At 42.8% G+C, this 22,263-nt stretch overlaps 1 protein-coding gene across 3 annotated transcripts in view; it reads left to right on the forward strand.

The window, feature by feature from the left end:
• Nucleotides 1-14,453, forward strand: part of PDE9A (phosphodiesterase 9A) — a gene marked incomplete at both ends in the record, with an annotated part of 48,536 nt that extends 34,083 nt beyond the window's left edge. For all 3 annotated transcript variants that reach the window (XM_080612739.1, XM_080612740.1, XM_080612741.1), the window contains 10 exons: nt 158-232; nt 3,342-3,428; nt 6,568-6,672; nt 7,795-7,877; nt 8,784-8,940; nt 10,140-10,253; nt 10,927-11,031; nt 12,411-12,539; nt 12,727-12,822; nt 14,403-14,453. In XM_080612739.1, coding sequence (XP_080468865.1) covers nt 158-232; nt 3,342-3,428; nt 6,568-6,672; nt 7,795-7,877; nt 8,784-8,940; nt 10,140-10,253; nt 10,927-11,031; nt 12,411-12,539; nt 12,727-12,822; nt 14,403-14,453 — 1,002 coding nt within the window. The remainder of the gene's footprint in view (nt 1-157; nt 233-3,341; nt 3,429-6,567; nt 6,673-7,794; nt 7,878-8,783; nt 8,941-10,139; nt 10,254-10,926; nt 11,032-12,410; nt 12,540-12,726; nt 12,823-14,402) is intronic.
• Nucleotides 14,454-22,263: the final 7,810 nt, after the last annotated feature.

Consider the following 22,263-nt stretch of genomic DNA (forward strand, 5'->3'; position numbering starts at 1 on the left):
AGGGCTGGGCAGGCAGAGCGAGAGATCAGTTGCTATCTCCTTGGGAAATATGGCTAAACCCCTCATGAATAGAACCTTGGGAGTGCCAAGGACATGCCAATAGCAGATCCCATGCCAGGGTGGGGAACCCTTATACCAACTGTCTTTTTGTCTGCAGTACATGCTGTCTCAGGAAACCATTGAAGCACTTCGGAAGCCAACCTTTGACGTATGGCTGTGGGAGCCCAATGAGGTAAGGATGCTGTGGTAGCTGGATTAGCTCTTTCTGAGAGCCAACAAAGCCAGAAGAGCCCTTTGAGATGGCCTGTGGGATTTTTCCCCTTTTCTGCCCCTTACTCTCTATCCTTTTTTGATTTTCATACTACACCAGAATACAGTACTTTTTCCCAACAGATGCTGGATAGACTATGCTGATTATCATACACTGACTCCTCTCTGTATTTTCTTTAATCTTTTCCTAATAATGTCCCACAACAGCTGATACACTGTCATTACTGCCACATGAGTTGTCTTGTGCCATTTTATCTGAACAAATCAATCCCTAGCAAAGTGTATGTTCAAGCACATCATCAACAACTCTGCTCAAATCAATAAAGCAGCATGCTGCTGTATGAAGCCAGAGGTGCATACATTGATTCAGACCCTTTTAGATGAGGGTTTTTCCTGCGGTGTATTCTGAAGAGGCTGCAGAGCTGCATGCGCAGCCTATTTGTATTTTCCTTTCGCTTAATTGTCTTATTTTTCTTACTGATACTAGTATTATTCATTGCTTGTCACTTGTATTGCAGAAGGTTCTGAAAGGACCATGTGTAAACCTCTGTGGAAACATGAATGAGAAGGATGTTTCTGTAATGGCCAGCTTACAATTTAATATAAAACTAGATTCAGCAAATACGAGCAAATCTAACTTAGGAAAAGTATAAGGGAGGGCAGGACTAAAGTAGGGGTTTAGTGTTGTGTTTTTCCCAAGGGAAGGATTGAGTAGCTCTAGCAGCACCCCAGCAGCAATCACTTTAATTACTTTCTCAATCAGATGTTGTGTATATAAGGATCATTCTGGTTCAGCACCTGTAGGTCAACATGACAATTAAAAATACCCATACCACACACAGGAACAAGATATTCCCTTCAGGATATTTCATCCGGCTTTAACAGAAGGCCTCTCTGGTGGCTTTAGGTCCATCTCCCATTTGCAGAGACTGGCAGAACTTCCCTTGTGTGGTCCGTGCCAAGCTGAGGCTAGTTCTCTGCAATTACTGCTCCCTTTCCAGTCCCTTTTCTCTGTACCACAGTCATACAACTGCTCAGGCAAAATGGCTTGGTCTCAGCTTTTTAATGCCTGTCAGGTCTTTACAGCAAGGGAGAATTACGACCTGCCAGGTGGACCATAACACTGTTGGCTCATTGTTTCTCTGACTATTAAGAAAGAATAGAGAGAGACAAAAACCATTATCCATGGATTCTTGTGTGCTGAGGCATATTATTTTAGCACAGTAACTCAATTGGAATCTTAGGAAACACTATATGGTGGCATGAACAAGGCTAACAAGAGAATGCAGAGATTAGACGTGCCCTGAAAGGAGGAGAGCTGCTCAGAAATAAGATACCACACAATCTCTAGTGAGCTGAGCACCACATGGGTTTATCTTATCCTTTTATCTCTGGTTTATGTTTACAGAGAACATTTCAATTCTGCCAATGCTTGTTTAGCAATGAGCATTTGCTCACGTTCAGTGGAGGGCAGGCAGGTTATTAAACCTTACCCTCTGCAAGCAAATTAATAATGTGCTCTGCAGCATCTCAGTAAACAGAACTATGCAGCAAGCTTGTGTTCGCTTTATCAAATGCCCACTCATTTAAGCCTTAGAAGAGTCCAATGTTCAAGCTTCTGCTGTTGACCAAGAAAGCTAAAAATGAAAACTGAGATTCTCACATGCTCAGGCACAGGAGCTTTGGAACTACAGTCACCCGATCACTCACCAAAAGCTGTCTTGGCAACAGCTGGGGGGAGATAGATTTTTCTGAGAGTAATTCAGCCCTTCTGGAACCAGCCTGTTGTCTCAGAAAGTCTTTTCTGAAACTATTGCCAAACATATATTCTACCTCAGTGATCAGGAATAGGACATGGTGGTCTACAGCAAAATGCTACCCTTGCGATGTGAGCATCATTCAGCTCATGACATTGCCCATGAAATGTTGCAGGAAAGTCTCTTTCTTCCTGTTCAGATGACTCAAAATCAGCCTCTTTTTTACTGCACGAACTATGTATATTCCCTGGGTAAACATAAATTTTTGTTAGATTAAATCATTTTTCTGGAGAGCTTTGAAGAGCCTAAATAATAGAAACTTAGCTAGAAATGTCTCCAAGGCCATATTTGTGACATCACACTCATCATGTTAAAACTCATCATTCTACAGTCTAAGAACTGCATCAAATAATTTAATGGCTACATTTCATCCCCTGCAGATTTTGCCTTCAGAAATGGGAATGCAGATATATAAACTCCTGAACTCCTGTTCATTTCTGTCTGGTGGCAGCTGTTAAGTGCCCAAACACATCAGATGATCAATACCTTTCTTTTTCCACTATTTTCAAGTCCAGAAGATTAATTGGGATTGGTAGTGATACATTACCTGCACCCTCCTTCCTACTGCAGAGCAGATGTTGTCTCAAAAGAGCAGCCTGCCTTTGCAGTTCAGCTGTTGGAATTCATAGTTACAGTTTACAGGAGCAGACGATCACAAACCTGCTGCAATTTTGTAGGGTTATATTGGTAGACCTTTTGTTACACAACAAATATGAGTCAAGATAATAGCATTAGGAAGTCACAGGAAGTCATAAAGAAAGAAGATATTGACACGTATCTAGAATAAAAGGGGTTTTCAAGAATCTTATTTTCTGCTGCCATTTTCCATACAGCTAGGGCCTGGTCCATTTCTGTACAGCCAGGGCCTTTGGAGTCAGTGGGAAAACTCCCATGTTTTAAACAAGCATTAGAACATATCCCAGCTGAATTAGAAAAACGGCAATACTTTTTTGTGAGAAGGCATTGCTATGAAATGAATGAATCGCAATTACTAAGGAGAGCTGGTATGATTCAAAGCCCTCCACAAAACCTATGAAGTCAACAGCAATCTGTCTACTTCAAAAAGCTTTCAGAACCTCTCTATCTTCCCTCTTGCACTGTCTTTAATCACACAATCTTTGAACATCTTTCTTTCATCTTAACAAGAAAGCTCTGCAATTATTCGATGCTTGCAAGGAGAAAATTCACTTTGCAATGTATCAGAAAGCAAAGTGATATTTACCAAGCCAATAACCTATCTGTTGGTGGCTACAGATGCTGAGTTGCTTGGAACACATGTACCATGATCTTGGATTGGTAAAAGACTTCAATATCAATCCTATTACGCTGAAGAGGTGGTTGGTAAGTATTTAAAATTACTCATATTTGAAAATTTTTAAAATCAAAAATTGATCAAGAAGACCTTTGGTCATGGAATTAACTGGACTCACCTGAGGAATCCCACTGAAAGCAGTCAATCTATACAAATCCTTAAAACTTAAGTACTTCAGCAAATGTTTGCAGTCTAATGGTCCCAGATGATGTTTTTATAACTGTTTTGCATTTGCTGAGATTTCTATTTTTGAGAGCAGTTAATTTCTGGTGAATGCTCTTGGTACCTACTGTAAATGGAGACACTACAAGCATTTTCAGATATGGCCAACAAAGCCAGTATGTGCAATAACTATTAGATGTACTACATGGAGAGTAAAGGAGCAAGTCAGAAAGGAAAAGGAATTTCTGGGAAGCCAAATAACTTTGCTTTAGTCTTTAATGTTGAGAATGCTGCAGAGATGCAAGACATGATAATGTTAAGATCATACAAAACTAAGATGTCTGAAGAAGAAACACTGATCTAAAAACCAGTGAGTTTTCAGGTCAAAAGGGGGGCATGAGAAAGCACTTACTGAAAAGCTGAAGAATATATTGGTTTTCTTAGAAAAAGCTGCCACATTCCTAAAGAACTGTAGAACAGTAAATATTTTACCCATTGTTTAGAAAGGATCTAGGTATAGCCTGAAGAATTATAGTTAGTAAGAATTACATCTTTATTTGGCAAATTGATTATTATAGTAATTAAAAACTTCCTGATGTGAAATTCATTATATAGATGTTTCATACAATTCCTGTAGCAAAGACTCATATCTCGTTAATCTCTTCTAATTACCTGAAGAGTATGCATAGAATAGTGGAAACCATTTTACATGGTGGATATAGACTTCCAGAAGGGCCAAAACAAATTCCACAAATCCAGAAGCTATTTAGCAAACACAAAGCAAACTCTGAATTCATCATCATGAAGTACAGCAAGAGCAGAAAGCACCCGGGCATGAGCTTGCACAGGACAGTGACTGCCACTGCTTGGTGTTCTGGTGCACAATGAAGCTAAGTAGGCACAAGGCTGATCAGAGAATGGAAGGAGGGATAAAATGGACCTGTTTTACCATGTCACTATAGAGGCATAAGGCTTACCTGAAATTTATTTCTAGGCCTTTTTAGAAACGTAGTACGGCCACATTAAAGGAGATACAAAAAGTGATCAAGACCTAGGAACTCTAGCCCGAAGAAGGCAGATGGAAAGCTCAGTATTGTTGACCTTAGAAGGCAGCTGAACAGAAGGGGTGGGATGAAACCCAATGCAAACAAGGCTAGCACAGAGTAGATAAAACAGAAAATTTCCTCCTCCTGTTTCACAGCCTGAAAACATGGGGAACAAGGTGATATGTCAACACACATCAACATGCCACCCACATGCACTACTGCAGGCAGCTTCCTGTTAGCTTGTGTCTCCAAGTAGTTGGCTACCACTAGCATTTAAGACAGCCTTGTTCTGAACAAGGGGACTTTATTATGTATTTTCTATGAAGGTAAGACAGGGTGAGATTTCCTTCCTTAAATGCTGACTTCGCAGAAAAAAAAAAAAAAAAAAAAGATGATTAAAAAAAGCCTCAAGGACTCTACTTCAAACTATGACACTTCCCCAGGCACAGTATGGGAATCAGTTTGAACTTAAGTGGGTGAGAAAAAGCCACCTCATGCATATGCTTGCTTTCTTGCTCTCACATCCACTGGCTACAGAAATCTTCCAGAAAGGGGAGGGACAGATGACTAATGCAACACAGTCACTCCAGTCCTTCAGTGCTCTGAGTCAGGAGTCCCCTGGGATGCTCTGGACTCCACTGCTGGTTGTGTACTTTACATCCATGCAGTGCTGTACAGTGCCTGGGCATGACTACGGTCTCTATGCTGAGGCTGTGACATACAGCCCACCACCCATGAGCCTGGCTGTCAACCATATTGTGCCATTAGTTTTTATTTTAAAATAATATAATATATTACCAAAGTCCTTGCTGCAGAATAATCTGAACGGCTTCGTAATGAAGCCCCCAAATACTGAACAGATATTGAAAACCCACAGTTCTCTTGACCTGATCCAGGGCTTTAAGTCTTCCTAGAAGTCAGGTCCCAGGTTGAAGGGTTTGATCCTGATGGGGCTTGAAGACTCTTTAAAATAAATTAACTATTCAGCTGGAGAAGGGGACACAAATTCCGTCCATGTCATTAGTTCAGGCTCAGTAATTGAAGTGTGTGCATAAGGGCTCTCCAAGGGCTCTGGCATGTGCATAAGGGTCCAGGCTATGGATGATTCAGAGGAAGGGGTCCAGCAGTGCTGCTGATGCTTGGCTGTTTTGTGCAGAACAGGACACCAAAGGCTCTCCAGTACATTGCAAGAATGACTGTGGCATGTGGTAACCCAGCTGGGCCAGCTTCACTCAGATAGTCCAATATTGACAGTAGTGAGGACACAGGGAAAGACAAGCTTGAGCATGCATTTGTAATAAGGGCACGTAGCCAGGATCTGTAGAAAGTTAAAATCTGTCCCATGTGCCTATATGGCTTGCTCTCACCCGTGATGCTTTAGCGTAGGAAATCCACATAGGTAAGCCAGGGAATGTGCATTCATATCTTCACTTTGCCAAGCAACACATCCCAAAGTACTACCTCTGAGCATTTGCAAATGAAATAACAACTACATTTCAGCCTTGAAGATTTCAAAGCTGCAATTTGCATTCAGCAAGAGAGGGGAATGGGGATGTACTTTGAGTTCTTTACACATCCAAAGACACCATTTAACCACTTCACAGTTTGAAATACAAATTCAGGATAAGAGCACAGAGTCCTGTCTCAACACTGATAGGACTATCTCACTTGACTGTACTGGGATGTTTACCCATTGCTAGCTGGTATGAGAGAAGCTGCTATGAGCTTTACCTGCTGACAAATTCTTGAAAGGCAGTAATCTGTCGCCCTCCCATAGTAAGGCAGAAAGTGTCAGAAGGCCTTTGTGCTGTCAGTCTGTCCTAGCAGAAAATAATACTGGGCTCCATAGAATGCCTGTAGGGATATAAAGTTCTTCCAGGGCGGTTGAGAAGCGTCTGTAATCATATGTTTATAAGGAAAGAGCTCTTCTCTCTGACTGTTCCATTCCCTCTCTCTGCAGCTGTGTATTCATGACAATTACAGAAACAACCCCTTCCATAATTTCCGGCACTGCTTCTGTGTGACTCAGATGATGTACAGCATGATCTCGCTCTGCAGCCTCCAGGTATGCCCTCCACCTCAATAGTATCACCTCATTTCTATCATGGGGCACATGTTCATCCACTCAGCACTATGACACCTGTGCCACTTTTCTTGCAAAACAGGCCACCAGCCTGCTAGCAAGTGATGAGCTTTGCAATAGCTGCACTGGTTAGTTCCTGGGGTAAGGAGGAAGTGTTTCATTTCCACCTTTGTCTGCCCACTCAGCCATCCCATCCCAGGCCTCAAGCACCTGCACAGCTTTCTGAGGCTGCTGGGATGCTACCTTCACCTCCTGGATATCCCAAATCTGTACGCTGAAGCTCTTCTGACACTCTGATAGCATGAAACATCAATGAATCAGATCCCAAAGCCTGATGAATTATGATCTGTGGATATGGTCTTCATCTGTGACACAGAATATTCCCACAAGAGGTTTTCACCAAATGTGTGCTTGCACCTGGGTGAGCTACTTCAAATAATGCCTTGCATGTACAGTACGCAAGATTCTCATTCAACCTGTACATTGTTCAAAACTATAGGCATAATTTATTTTCATTGGCTGGATAACTTGTGTCTATATAATCATTTTGTTTCTGTACAAACCAGATTTTGTTCAGTAAAAAAACCCCTGTCTTCTCCATAGCTAAATGTCTCAGTTACTGGCCTAAGTATTTTCTTGCCAGTAGGAGTGTGAAGAAAAGCTTTCTTTAATGGAAGTTTGCCCTATTCAGAATCTGTGGGAATGCAACACTTAATTTTTGTCACTCTTTTTATAACTTTAGTTAATGCAGAACGCAATGGCAACTAACCTATCTTCCAGCCCTCCCCTAGCTAATCAGGATGCTCAAATGACTATACCAATATCTCAGTGCTTTTATATGATCCCCACAGTAATAACAAGTTTCAAGCAAATTGCCTCCTCTGAGCTGCTGTTATTTAATGCAACAAAGGCAAATCTGAGTCATTTTTACTGGAAGGGAAGGCAGAATTCTTTCATGACTGAAGCAAATTGATCTGTGGAAAAACACTTCATTTTGCTCAGATTTGCATTTCTCTAAATAGTAAATGTGTGTGGATTTTTCACTTATATTCATTTATGGGGACAGTGGAAGTAGAAAGCATATGTATGTCCTGTATTTTACAGGAAAAATTTTCCCAAATTGACATCTTGATTCTCATGACTGCAGCAGTGTGCCATGACCTGGACCATCCAGGCTACAACAATACGTAAGTCTGTCCCTTAAAATTCACTGGGAAGGTAATATCAGCTGCAGTTTTGGTAGATCAGGTTCTCCTTCTCACAGCTTGAGCTGGCAATGACCTTCCCCAAGGCGCTGGTGTTCACTCACACATAGGCCAAAGCAGAGCTTCACACACAAAACTCAGGTCTGGGTTGGGGTTGCCAGTTGTCCTTGGCTCTGTAAGGAAAATGCTTTTCCATGTTTCTATTCCAACACTTTCTCCTGCTGCTGAGAAAACAAGGTAAAATATTGTACGATGAGAGAGAGGGAATAACTTATTATAGCTCTATTGACTGAAATGGAATAATTACACAAAAATGCAAACCGCGATTTAACTTCCACAGTATTTCACAATTATAAATAATGAAGTGCATGTTATTCTATTTATTATCATGTGATGAAATGATAATTGTTGACCCATAGACACTTTTGTGTGCATGTATGTGTGTGAACAAAAGAGAATCTAATTTATTTGTAGCAATTCGTTAAATAAGGGCAGAACCCAATTCTGACTGGGATCAGTGAGAATCTCTCCATTAACATTAGTGGGGGTTGAATGAAGCCCAGACAGTTCTTTCTTTCTTTGTCTTATGTCATTTTAAAATACAGACACCTGGTAAAATAAAAAAAAAATAAAAAAAAAATTAAAATTTTAAAAAACCCAAAACAAGCCAAATCAAAACCCAAACCAGCTTCTACAGGGAAATAGTGCCTGAGATGATATTAAAATAAAGTCTATCTTCTCAACACATCTGATTTGGTATTAACGATCAAAAACCAAACTTCATCTAATTGAATAAGTATTGAGAAGAATGTAAATAAAAGTAAGCAGCATGGTTTAGAGCAGCTCGTGTGCATCTGCAGGATTTCTCATTGTTTCTCTTCACATCAGCTATCAGATAAATGCACGGACTGAGCTTGCGGTACGCTACAATGACATCTCCCCACTGGAGAACCACCACTGTGCTGTGGCTTTTCAGATCATTTCCCAGCCAGAATACAACATTTTCTCCAATGTTAACCAGGACCAATTCAAACAGATAAGACAGGTATGAATGCTGTTCCCCTCTGTGTCGTACAAACCGTTCCTGAAGACAAAAGCACTCGCAGGCTTCCCTGTTGTACAATGCAAGTGAATCATTCTCCCTAGAGGGTAGGACTGAAAAAGCCCCTCACACTGTAAGGATTCAAGAGGGATTCTTGGAAAATTTCCACAGCAGCACTCCCCGGAATGTCATGCTGAGAAATAATGAGTACATCCTGACTATTAAAGCCTATGACATTTGGGGGATAGATATTTATATTATTGAAGGAGCCAATTAGCTCTGACTGGGAAAGGATTAAGCTCTCATGGCAGAAGCTTATGCTTTAAGAGAACATTGTATTAATATTAAAAGAGACTTCAAAATGGGAAAAGATTTACAAAAGCAGAGCACTTGTACTGTTGGAAGAGACTCTGGTGGGCTGGGAGTCATCACAGTTATCTCTGAGACAGTGAACAATGCTACAATTCCCATTAGAGCTGTAAGGGCCAAAATTCAGGCTTAGTTTCCACACAAATGAAAAAGCATTTGTGCTTTTTGTTACATACCAAATGAAAAAGCAGACCAATGTAAGGGTTCAGATACTTGTCTGGTTGGAGTTACTGATTCTGCCAGTGTACAGGAAGCAGGTGTGAGCCCAAAATAGACAGATCTGTATGAAAACCTTCAACTTTAAATTAATCATGTTTACCCATCACAAACTCGACCTAGCAGGACGATACTGAGCTCCTAAGACTTCTGCATCTGGGCATTTCAAAGCTCCTAATCCAAGGAAGATGAGCACAGAGGACACCTACAACTACTGATCTTTATCTCTTCCTAGGGCCCTTAAGAGTCAGCAGCAAAATCTATAGTGCTTTCCAAGGAGCCAATAGTGGATCTTGGCAAGCAGAGCGTGGCTTTTAACATCCTGTTGTACAGTTTGTTTTTCCACAATTAGTCAATCAGAAAAGAAAAACCTCAATGTCTCTGGAATATCACACAAATGTTACAGGCCAGTCCAACCATGGTCTTTGTATACCACGAGCTCTTTATAATCCTCTTCCAATTTGCCTGGCAGTTTCAGGTCAGAAACTTTCCCTTTAGGTATTAACTATGTACCGCATCTGGGGCTTCTTGTGTGTAAGAAAGACCCTACTTTGCTCTGCAATAGCAGACTTTGTAAAGAATGTTCAGTTAATATGTGAACATGTTTTCTTTGCTAGGGGATAATTACATTAATCCTGGCTACAGACATGGCGAGACATGCAGAAATACTGGACTCTTTCAAGGAAAAAATGGAAAATTTTGATTACTCAAATGAAGAACACATGACCTGTGTAAGACGTTTTCTGGATTATGGTTTTTCTGTGCACAGTGTGAAAGCTTGTATATTGAAATTTGTTTGTTTAAAACCCAAGATTCAATATACATTATTAAAAAACATAAATCCTTCCTACATTCTCTGCCCCACCAAAAAAAATTGCAATTTGAAAATGCTCTATATAAAGTAGATCATTCCAGCCTTAGAAATCCTGGAGTCCCATCAGGAAAAAATTATATTTACTCTGTCAGGTCACAAATTCATATTGTCCATTATGGTGGGTCAAAAAGTGTCCACAATAGTACAAACTCTAGTCTCCCCTACTTCCCAATTCAGTCATCTTTGATGTCCAGGGAAGTCTTTCCCCAGCTACCTCTGAGTGCTTCATGAACAACCTCATGGTCATTTGTGGCTGAATCTCTTCATGCAGCAGATAAGCACACGTTCCACTGTGACCCATAGCAGTGCCACAGACAGGGAAACCAAGGCAGAGAGGGGATAAGTGATTTACAGAGTAACTGAGAGAATGGAAACCAATCCAGATCATTTAAGGCCTCTGATTTCATTCTAAAACTGTCCTTTCTGTTTGAAAACATTGCCTCCCAGTGCATTGTAAAGAGAAAGGCTCTGAGTAGGGGAAAAAAGGGCTGGCATTAAGACTGCAGTACTAAATTATTATCCTCTTTCAGCTGAAGATGGTACTGATAAAATGCTGTGATATCTCCAATGAAGTGCGCCCAATGGAAGTAGCGGAGCCCTGGGTAGATTGCTTACTAGAGGAATATTTTATGCAGGTAAGAATGAGGGAGGGCTGCTCTTCCTGAATCCCACTTCAGTTACAGGTGCTCCATCTCTGACAGACCAGTCTAGCTCTGGGATGGGAAGACTTCTTTTGCAGAAAGCTGGAGAAGGATGACAGCAAGAGAAACTGTTCAGAAAGCAAATGAATGTAATTTGCAGATGAACGACAGCAGCAACCTAGACATCTGAATGCTAGCAGACTTAAGCTTGTTCTCTGTAAAGCAAGTTTGTTTGACATATAAATGATTTTTGAGACAAAAGGGCAAGAGAAACTTGTCAATTAAATTATCAATTATCACATAGAAACTATTTTTGATACTTTTTGCTGCGTGTGAACATCACAGTCTGCAAATTCAAACTTTAAGCTCCACAAGTCATTGCTCCTCACTGGATTCTCAGCTGAATACAGTTTCTGATTGCTTAAAAAAGGATTCCTGGAACAGAAGCCTTCAGCTATCCCTGGCACATGGACTCCCAAGCTGCATGTACATGTTGCAACAGTGGGATCTCAGTCAACACATGGCTGCAGTGCTCCAAGGAGGAGATGCCAGAGCTGTCTTTTGTGTTTTGTCTATATTTTGATAGGGTTCATGCCAAGAAGATCTCTAGGATGATGTGTCAGAAACACTTCTAGCCCACTGCATTTCCCGCTTTTTACTCAAAATTACAGTATCCATGTGACTTACTATTCTGGCCATCCAGCAAAGATACTGTGTGCCAAAAGACCCAGTAATTGAGAGAGAAATCTGCTACGGGATATATTTTTTGCATACAGTCTGTGACCTCCTTGCACATGAACCCACACACATAGAAACAATAAGTTACGTGGTGAAGTATGTAGCTTGGTAAACATTTTGCAGTCAATTGAACTACTCTCCATTGACCTGGCCATCCAGAACTAGTTTTAATAATCAGTAAAGAAGGAGATGTAATTTCTCATTGAATACCTGAAAATAATCACTCTCCAGAAAATGATGAGGAAATCAAAGACCTATTCTTTCTTTTCCAGAGTGGCAAGAGCCATTAACACCCTTCTGAGTGCCCTGAAATGTTTCACCTCATAAATGTCATAGATTTGGAAAGGGAATTGGGTGGCTTTATTGACCTGGAAGCCTGGAGGTCAACGTTTTCATGCCAGTGCTGTGCAGAAGTAACTGAACAGAGTTCTCTGTTCAGAAACTTGCACTAAACAGTGAAGGATGCATTGGCCCAAGGGAAGCCTATTGCTATTCTGTGCTATCTTCAGACACCACTGAGATCCGTACCTGAAGCCCAGTGCTCTTTAGCTAGCAGCAAGCTAATGCTTGTTACATTACTACCCTTAAAGGCTTCTAGCCATGATTAATATTTGTTCTTTCTGGATTTGTTCCAGAGTGATCGAGAAAAATCTGAGGGGCTTCCAGTGGCACCATTCATGGACCGTGATAAAGTGACCAAGTCAACAGCACAGATTGGCTTCCTGAAGTTTGTTCTCATCCCCATGTTTGAAACAGTAACAAAGGTAAGCCACCCAAGGCCAGAAGCAGAAGAGGGGCATGCAGAGCTTCAGCATTTGTTACATCAGGTGTTTAGTTAGCCAGGGAAATGGGGATGTACAATTCACACCCTGCCTTTCACCCCATTTCCAGCACATACAAGTTAATAAATACAAAATGAAATGTTGATATTCTTTCCTTATTTTCACCTAGCTATTCCCAGAAGTGGAGGAGGTAATGCTCCAGCCCCTTTGGGAATCCAGGGACCACTATGAGGAATTAAAACAGATAGATGATGCTATGAAAGAGGTAAGCTCTAAATATCTTTTGGAGAAAGCAAACATTATGATTGAATAAGTCAAACATTATAATTTAATATCAGCTTAACTCTGAAACATTAGGAATACTTATGGCATAATCATTATCATGAGAAACACAATGGTTATTCCTGGCTGGGTGTGTACCACAAGCAGTAAGTGTGCACACAAACATGCCCTTGCCAAGTCCATCAGGCACCACACAAGTACAGCCATGGGAAGGGAGCTGCTCGTGAGAGAGGGACCTCAGACCAAAACCCAGAAGTTACTGCCTGAGCTGAGCGCGTTATCAAACACCTCTTCCTGCAGGGAGCTGCCTTCCCCTGGGAAGGAGTTGTTCTGGGCTACATTGCTGCAAGATGTCCTGGGGTTGAGCAGCTCAAGGTGCCACACCACCAATCCACAAGTTTGTTTTCTAGAAAGAAACTTCCTCTCATATGTCTGTGCTTGAAATTTTATGAGGAATTACTCTTCCATACACAGCAACCAGTAGAATTAAACACACAACCAATAAAGCTATTTTATGGCCCATGCTGAGTGGCAACCTCCATTTACAGTGTCTCTCATTTTGACATTTAAGGCTCAGGGGAGGTAGGATATATATTTAACTATGTTTGCTGCCTCTGACCATGTCTGCATTGCCGTAGGAGCCTGGCAGGGCAGAGACCAAAGCCAGGCCTTGGGAGCTGCCCACAGTGCAGCAGCTGGCATGTTGGCCTGGCTCCCACAGCATCCTGCAGCCTGTGACACCAAGCCTGCCCAACTCCCTTGCACACTGAGGCAGACGACAAAACCTGACCAAATGGCATCACAGTGTAGATGTTTTCTGACATGAAAAAAATGATCATTTAGACAGGATTCTATCAGTCACTCTGTCATTAAAATAGATTGGGAAGTGCCCTGGCGTAGTAGTTGTGCTGACATTGTTTGATATGTGGGAAATGAAGACTCGTTCACTTGATCGTCCTTGGTGTAGCTGCCCCCTCCTCCCAAGTGCTTAAGAGAAAAAGCCCTTCAGCAGCACAAATTAATCAAAGAGAGCATGCTTTGAGGACACTAAGTTATAATGGAGAAGAAAGTCTTTCAGGCATTCTGTAGTTTAGAGAGGAGCATTTCTCTAAGGAGGGAAGGAGAACTCAAATATGACTGCCAAACTTCCTGAGTCCTGCTCATGTTTCAAGTTGAGCTGAGATTTTACGTCTGGTTTACAGAAGCTGTCAAACAGAAATTCTATACAAACTGGAGGAGCTTTAATTATGGTGCATTGGCACAAGGGTCTTAGAAAAACAGGAGCTGCCTGAATTCAGAAATATCCTGCAGCAAGAAGAGTTAGTTAATAATCTAAGAGCCTAGCATGGCAGATAATGAGAAAAACTGAGTTCTGTTTACTCAGGACGTACATCCAGAGCAGTTTAGATGAAACGGTGCCTGTGACATACCAAGATGTTGCCTATTATTTCCCAAGCAGTGTTGCATATACCTTGTGAAGAGATGAGCTTTTGACTGACAGCAGCAGTGCAAAGCAGCACTGTGTGAGTCAGGGTATTAATGCTCCTTTGCTCTTCCTTTCAGTTGCAGAAAAAGAAAAATGACAGTTTGACCACTGGAAGTACTGAAAAGTGAGATGAAAAAGTCTGAACAAGACACAAGCCCTGAGATTATTCTGGTTTTGAGAAGTGCTGTGTTTGCCAAACAGACGTGGTGGCTACATCAAAATCCAACTGGGACCATGTACACAGAGAAGTGGCAGGCACAGATGCCTCACAGGCCTGTCTGCCTGCCTGGGCGCCTTGTCTACAGACTGCAGCCCGCTCACACTGGCACTGCCAGCGTCAGCACCAAGGATTCCCCATGCTTTGGCATGCCCTCTGCTGCGCACATCACACGGGTTTCAGCACAGCTCAGATCTTCAGCAGATTTGCCTTTCTGGTGACCACATTGACTGCAGTGTGTAAAGACAAAGCAGTTTAGCTAAGGAGCTTTTTCTGGAAAACAACCCAAAACCAAACGAAACAGTTGGTTTAGTCAAGATATAACATATATGTGTGCAGCAGTATGCTAATTACAGCATAGCTTAACAGATGCTTATATTCTGACAAGGGTCCTGGCATATATTTTTGTTTGCCTATTAGGCCCTAATGACACATTTCTCTGTATTACTCTCTGAATTTTATAGTGTTCACAGTACATTCAGAAGCCCAGCATAGTGGATGCATATTTTTTTTCTACACTAGAAGAAGTCAGAGGAAACCTCAGTGAGTTTGCAGGTTCTTTCTGTGGCCTGGTACGACTAAACACCATGGGATCCTTCAGCATGAGCAAAGGGAGTACGAAGCTGAAACCACTGTGCAAGCAAATTTTTATCCTCGTGGATGCAAAAAGCACCAACGAGAAAAACCTTCAAAGATGTACAGACTTTTTTTTTTACTTTTAAACTGATCTGCTAAATAATATATTCTTCTACAGAAATGGCTGTTGTGCTTGTTTTCTTTTGTGTGTGTTCAGGTGAAAACTATATCTGCTCCTAAAGACGAACGCTTTCATAATGAATACAAGGGGTTGTAAAGGAGAGGTGAGTCTTGGTGGAGAATCTCTAGAAACATTCTTTGTGGTATCCTTGCATCATAAACGCAACACCAAGAGATCTTCACTTCTATTGATGACTTACTTATTGATGAGCCATCGCTGGCTCCAGGGAGGCAAGCTCTTCCTGGAGCTGCACTTGTGCAGCCAGCCAGCAGTACTGTGATCAATTCCTGTGCACCACCTTGCCAAAGGGGAGGCCAGAAGAAGCCCCCTTCCTCATGGCTACAAGAGGAGAGCCCCTACCACACTGCTCACCTGATCCTGGCTCTTCCCACTGGGGAGAGGTCACCCTGCCTTGGGGTTTCAGCAGGGAATATCCGTCCCTGTCACAGTGTGGCTGATGAGACCAGTGATTCACATGCACTTGCTGGCATCCCCCCACTGGCAGCCGTAAGCATGCAGCCAGCGAAGCATGACGCAAATTGCTCTTGTCCTCCTTGTCTCAGTTCTTGAGGCTGCCCCATCAACTTTGCTAAGTGTGATAACAGTAAGGGTGACACTAGTGCTTTGCATTTGCGAAGTCTAAAGCCGCACGCATTGTCTTACCTTGTTCTTCAAAAGAGACGAAGGGGTGGAGGCCAGTCTTTCCTCCCATGACCCAGGAAGCACCTTAGGAAGGTCGGCCTCTCTGCAATGTGTCTAGTACGAAGCTCAGCCCTGAACAAAAACCCTGCCTCCTGCTCTGGAAATTAGGATTTATTCTCCTGTTGTTTCTGCAAATTAATTCTGAGCTTAACTCTTGTTTCTCCGCCAGTGCCATTGTCTGGTCTCTTTCTTGTGCATAAAACTCTACTACTCTGAGTACTCTCCAGTCTCTCAGGGAGAACAATATAACCTTGAAACATCCACCTCTGTACCCTATTCCTACTTGCACGCTTCTAGAGACCCAGGACTAGTTCACAGATAGTTCTCTCTGCTGCTTCCTCTTTCTACCTAGGCTGCTTTCTCCTTTAAACAGCTTTCTGTGTGTGGTTTTGGGCTTTCTGCTCCAAACTAGAAAACGGTCTGATCCCTGGATTTGAACAGTCCTGGAGGACTCCAAAGGAGATGGGAAGATCCAAGTAGAGGGTCAGCTCCAAGCTACACAGACATCTTCATGAATGGATGAACTAAGCCCTAGTTTTGATTAACCTCAAACTTCTGACGCTTGAAAGTTGGATCTTAATTATGTGGTTTGGGCATCATTTCTGCACTAAATCTTATAATCCAAAGTACATTGTGACCCAGATTGTTCTGCTGTGGAATTCTTCACTTCATTTTCACAAGTAAATCAAATTTACCATCTCCATTCAAGCAGATTTCCGTCACAAATCAGCTCCCAGAGCAGATGAGCTGTGCAGGAGCTAGAAACAATTGCTTAGGATATGCCAAGTCCTGCATTGAGCTAGTTAGTTACACTAGATGAGAAAACCTGCTGTAGGAACTTGACTGCACTCTCCGCCCACTACAACTGTTTAAGAGTTAGGTCCTGGTAGGAAGTTTTGTTTCAGCTAGTAGGATTTTGTCTAACCATAAACCCTAATCCAACAAGTATTTATGCATATGCTTAACTCCCACAAGCCTAGTCATGGACCCTGCCATGCAGTAGTTAATTGAATACTACAGGCTCCTTGGCTTTCTCTAATTGAAGTGCATGCGAGTTTCAGAATTGGTGGCCCTTGGTGCTTGTTTTGGCTCCCTCATTTTTAAGAGCAAGCTGAAAACAGTTTATTGGAGGGGGATGATCAGAAGATGTTGGTGAAATCCCACTGTCTTCACTGGAGCTGCGTCAGAAACGTGGAGTAGGGAATGCAACCTGTCCTCAGGGCTGCATTAGAGACAGTCATGATGCTGTAACACACTGTGTGGCTTACTGAAAGAACAGGCCATGTCCAGGCTGTTTTTCATAGACAGCTCTAAAAAAGACCACATGCAATCACAACCAGCTATCAGTATAAATGGGATACCACAGCATTTTTTTAATCTCATTTGCCATTGTAATATTGGATTTGTAAGAGTCCTCCCAACATATTTTTAACCAAGGGGAATGCAAGGCATTCTCTTCTAATTCTGGTTTCTTGTACTTTTCCATTATATTTGATGCTGTGATTTGCACACAGATGAATGGATTTGAGAATCTTGGCAATCAGCCCATTAAAATGTCACACATTTTCAGGGTGACATTTTGAAACTACACTTAGCATGAAAATGAAGTTATTCGAGGCAACCAGACAGATGTCTCAAGTGTGATTTAATCTTTTCTCTCCCTAATCCGATGAATAAGCATGAATATTATACCTCAGTGTTGTTTCAGCTCATGGTAGGTGCCTTAAAAGAACTTTCTATGATGCGTTGCATGCATCTTTTCAGCCTTATGACAGTGCCACATGAACCCCAGCCTTACCTTGCTGCTCCTATGCTTGTGATCAAAGATGAGCATGTAACAGGTTATAACTATTCCATGCCATCTGACTTGGAAAACTAACGATGAGCCCTGGGATTTTTCTTAGTATTTTGTTCTTAAATGACGGCTCCCACAGCCCCGTACACACTTCATTTTTTAGTATGGTTTTCGTAATCAGATCAAACTGAGGCTATAGCATAACTGCGTGCCTTGGGAAGGAAACAGATTTTTTAAAATGTGAATACCCCCACAGCAGCCAATTTGCAATGAAAATTTAGTGTGTGTTAAATACGCAGCTTATGTAATGCCAAAGAAGTATCTGTACATGGAAATTGTTAATCTCTACTGCCTCTGAGCAGCAATAACAACAGCATCTGTTCCATATGGGAGTGAGGCATAGTGCTGGTGAGGAGTACGAGTCCATCAGGAGAAGCACTGTCAAGCAGTACTTCATTTTCCTGTTTAAACAGTGGGCTTTTAGTGCAAACTGCCCCTCCTCTCTGGAAACACCTGAAGACAAGGCCTACCCTTGTGCCTGGTTTGTGGCATTAAAAGCATGCACGTTTGTTTTTATTCTCCTCATATATTGTTCTGTTTTGTTATGAAGGTGAGAGAGCAGACACAGTGGGGCAAATCACCGACCCTAAGAATTCAAAATCTGACCTGTTTTCTGTACTATCATCTCCTTGGTCTCCCTGTGGCAGGCAGGATATAGAACACAGCAACATGCCTGTTAGCGACAAGGAACGCTCAAGCCCCAGGCTGCGGAAAGGATGCATGTGCAAGGACAGCCTGATGTAAGGCCATCCAGGGCTGCTCTGACTCCCAATGTAAAAAACATTACTTTCCAAGAGATTGCTCTGGAATAAGGGGCATCCCAGCTACAGGCTGTGGTCCAGAAGACACCAGAAAGGTCCTGCCCTCCTGAGCCACCCTTCTGTTTGCACAACTCTCTACCATGCAGCACCCTAGCAATTAAGGTTGTTCAGTGCCAGCAAAGTGAAGGAAAGACTTTCTGAAATATGTTTAAGACAGCCTGGATGCTGCTTTTCAAGCCACCGTGGCAGTGCAGCAGGCGATCTCACCTTTCTCTCAGCTCTCCAGGGGAGTGACTAGGCAGAGTAGTTTGTACTCTGAAAAAACTGACACATTGGACTCCTGTTCTATGTGTGGATGCTATGATAGCACAAGAAACCAGTAAGTCTTAACAGCAAACATTCATCTGCCACTGGCATCAAATACCCTCAAGAGCAAGTCACCAAGCCAGAACTTCCTTCTTCTTTCAGACAGAGACCCAGCTCTGTAAAGCAGCTTGTGGTATTTGGATGTAAAATGCTCCTAACTGCAAGAACCAACAGTTACTATCTTCAGAAAATATGACTTCATAGAAATTTCTGTCAAAAAAACCCTTACTAAACATCTTTATAAATGAAAAAGCTGTGCCCAACAAGTCAAACATCTTTTTCTTGGTGACCATGCTGTAGTAGATCTGGCTCTTTGCTAGTTAGAAGTAATAGTTCTCACTCTCACACACACACAGAGAAAAGCTTTCTGACTATTTTGGCATGTAGTCAGGAGCTGCAGGTGTACTCAGGCACATGCTTGTACACAAAATGGCTATCTGCAGACATTTTTGTAATACGGCTTTTGGCTCTATTGCAAGACAAACTTAGAACCAGGAAGGTTTGGAAAGTGTAAACCAGTCTTATCACAGCCAACATTTGCTATAATGTCTCAGAGGAAAAATCTCTATTTTTCAGACTTTGTGGAAGCACAGTTACTGCTTGGCTGACAGATCCTCTGCCCTAAAGGAAGCTCCAAGGTGACAGGGACTTGCAGCAGCTCTGTGTCTTTCTAAGAAAAGAGAGCTTGCTCTAAGCCCACTGATGGTGTTCTGGACTCAGGACATATGGGATGTGCTCCAGGCTATAAAACACAAGAACGCTGACAGGGAAAGCAAGGAAGAGCCTGGGGCGGGTGCTGGTGTGCCCAAAGCTTGCTCACACCAGGAGTGTGGTGCCTCCTTCCCCATCAGCAGCTGTCCTTGCACTGCTTCCCAGTGCCATCCAGTGCATCTGGACTGTCACGGTGCCTCCAGGGCTAGGCAACAGTTTGGCTACAGGGATATAGTTGCTTATCTTGGGGAAGAGCTGAAGAAATGAGTTCCTAAAGGTTATGGGATAATAAATCTGAACCAGCCTGTACTTCAGAAAGTTCACTGGGGTGATGTGTGTGTCATAAATGACAATTCCACTTCTTGCACGATGTATTTTTTCCCCTCACTCGAGACTTTGATCCTCCTCGTCATACTGGCTACTGTGTGTACTGCCAAGGGCAGGTCTCCAGCTTCACTCACTCATCCCAGCTCCTTTGCTTGCAGAAGACTCACCACTCATTTTAGGGAAGGTGAGCCAGGCTGCATCATCCAGAGCTAGTGGAAGCTGGCCATGCTTTGCCAGAGAATGGCAGCAAGTTTCTTCTCCATCTGGAAGACAGCTTGCGTCCAGACAAATCCTGGTTTGTAGGACTTCAGTGGTAAAAAAGTAAAGGAATCTCCCCTTTATTTATAGTGCTTCATTTTACCCTACCAGCCATTTAATTTATTCTTTCTATATGGTGATTTATTCATTGACCTGTGCTTCATGTTGCAGAAAGCACCAGCTGCTGCCTGAGTGCTGTATAGTGCTAAGCACTTTCATGAGAGACTGGGCTATGACAGGTCATCCAGCTTCATCCGCTGGCAAGTACATTTAAAATCAGCAAAAATGCATTCCTGTGAACTTGAACATGCACAAGTCCATGGGACCTGATGACATCCATCTGCAGGTCCTGAAGGAGCTGGCAAATGAGGTTGCTAAGCCACTGTCCGTCATATTTGAAAAATCATGGCAGTCAGGTGAAGTTCCCGACTACTGGAAAAAGGGAAATATAACCCCCATTTTCAAGAAGGGGAAAATTGAAGACCAAGAGAATTACAGACCAGTCAGTCTCACCTCTGTGCCTGGCAAAATCTTGGAGCAGATTCTCCTGGAAGGCATGCTAAGGCACATGAAAAACAACAAGGTGCTTGGTGACAGCCAGCATGGCTTCACTAAAGGGAAATCCTGCCTGACCAATTTGGTGGCCTTCTATGATGGGGCTATGGAACTGATGGACGGGGCAGAGCGGTTGGTGTCATCTACCTGGACTTGTGCAGGGCATTCGACACTGTCCCACACGACATCTTTGTCTCTAAATTGGAGAGACATCAATTTGATGGGTGGACCACTCGGTGGATAAAGAACTGGCTGGATGTCTGCACGCAAAGAGTGGTGGTCAACAGCTCAATGTCCAGCTGGAGACCAGTAATGAGTGGTGTCCCTCAGGGATCAGTGTTGGGACCAATCTTGTTCAACGTCTTTGTCAGTGACATGGACAGTGGGATTGAGTGCGTGCTCAGCAAGTTTGCTGATGACACCAAGCTGTGTGGTTTGGTTGATATGCCAGAGGGAAGGAATGCCATCCAGAGGGACATTGACATGCTCTAAAGGTCAGACAATGCCAACTTCATGAAGTTTAACCATGACAAATGCAAGGTCCTACACCTGGGTCAGAGCAATCCCAGGCACAGCTACAGGTTGGGCAGAGAAGAGATTCAGAGCAGCCCTGCAGAGAAGGACTTGGGGGTGTTGGTCGATGAGAAAATGAACATGAGCCGGCTTCAGTGTGCGCTCACAGCCCAGAAAGCCAAACATATCCTGGGCTACATCAAGAGGAGCGTGACCAGAAGGTCGAAGGAGGTGATTCTGCCCCTCTACTCTGCTCTCGTGAGACCTCACTTGGAGTATTGTGTGCAGTTCTGGTGTCCTCAACATAAAAAGGACATGGAACTGTTGGAACAAGTCCAGAGGAGGGCCACGAGGATGATCAGGGGACTGGAGCACCTCCCACATGAAGATAGGCTGAGAAAGTTGGGGCCGTTCAGCCTGGAGAAGAGAAGGCTGCATGGAGACCTCATAGCAGCCTTCCAGTACCTGAAGGGGGGCCTATAAGAATGTTGGGGAGGGACTATTCATCAGGGACTGTAGTGATAGGACAAGGGGTAATGAGTTAAAACTTAAACAGGGCAAGTTTAGATTAGATATCAGGAAGAAGTTCTTTACTGTGAGGGTGGTGAGGCACTGGAACGGATTGTCCAAGGAAGCTGTGAATGCTCCATCCCTGGCAGTGTTCAAGGTCGGATTGGACAAAGCCTTGGATGACGTGGTTTAGTGAGAGGTGTCCCTCTCACTAAAGGAGGAGGGCTGGAACTAGATGATCTTAAGTTCCTTTCCAACCCTAACTATTCTATGATACTATGATTTATGTATTTATTTAACTATTTTGGCTAAGGAAAAAATTGTGAACACTCAGTGGCACCCAGTTTTGAACTGCATTGAAGCATGCACATTCCTACAGCTTCATTTAGGTGTTCTACAGAATCAG

This window comes from Psittacula echo (genome assembly GCF_963264785.1).
Source record: "Psittacula echo genome assembly, chromosome: 3".
NCBI lineage: Eukaryota > Metazoa > Chordata > Aves > Psittaciformes > Psittacidae > Psittacula > Psittacula echo.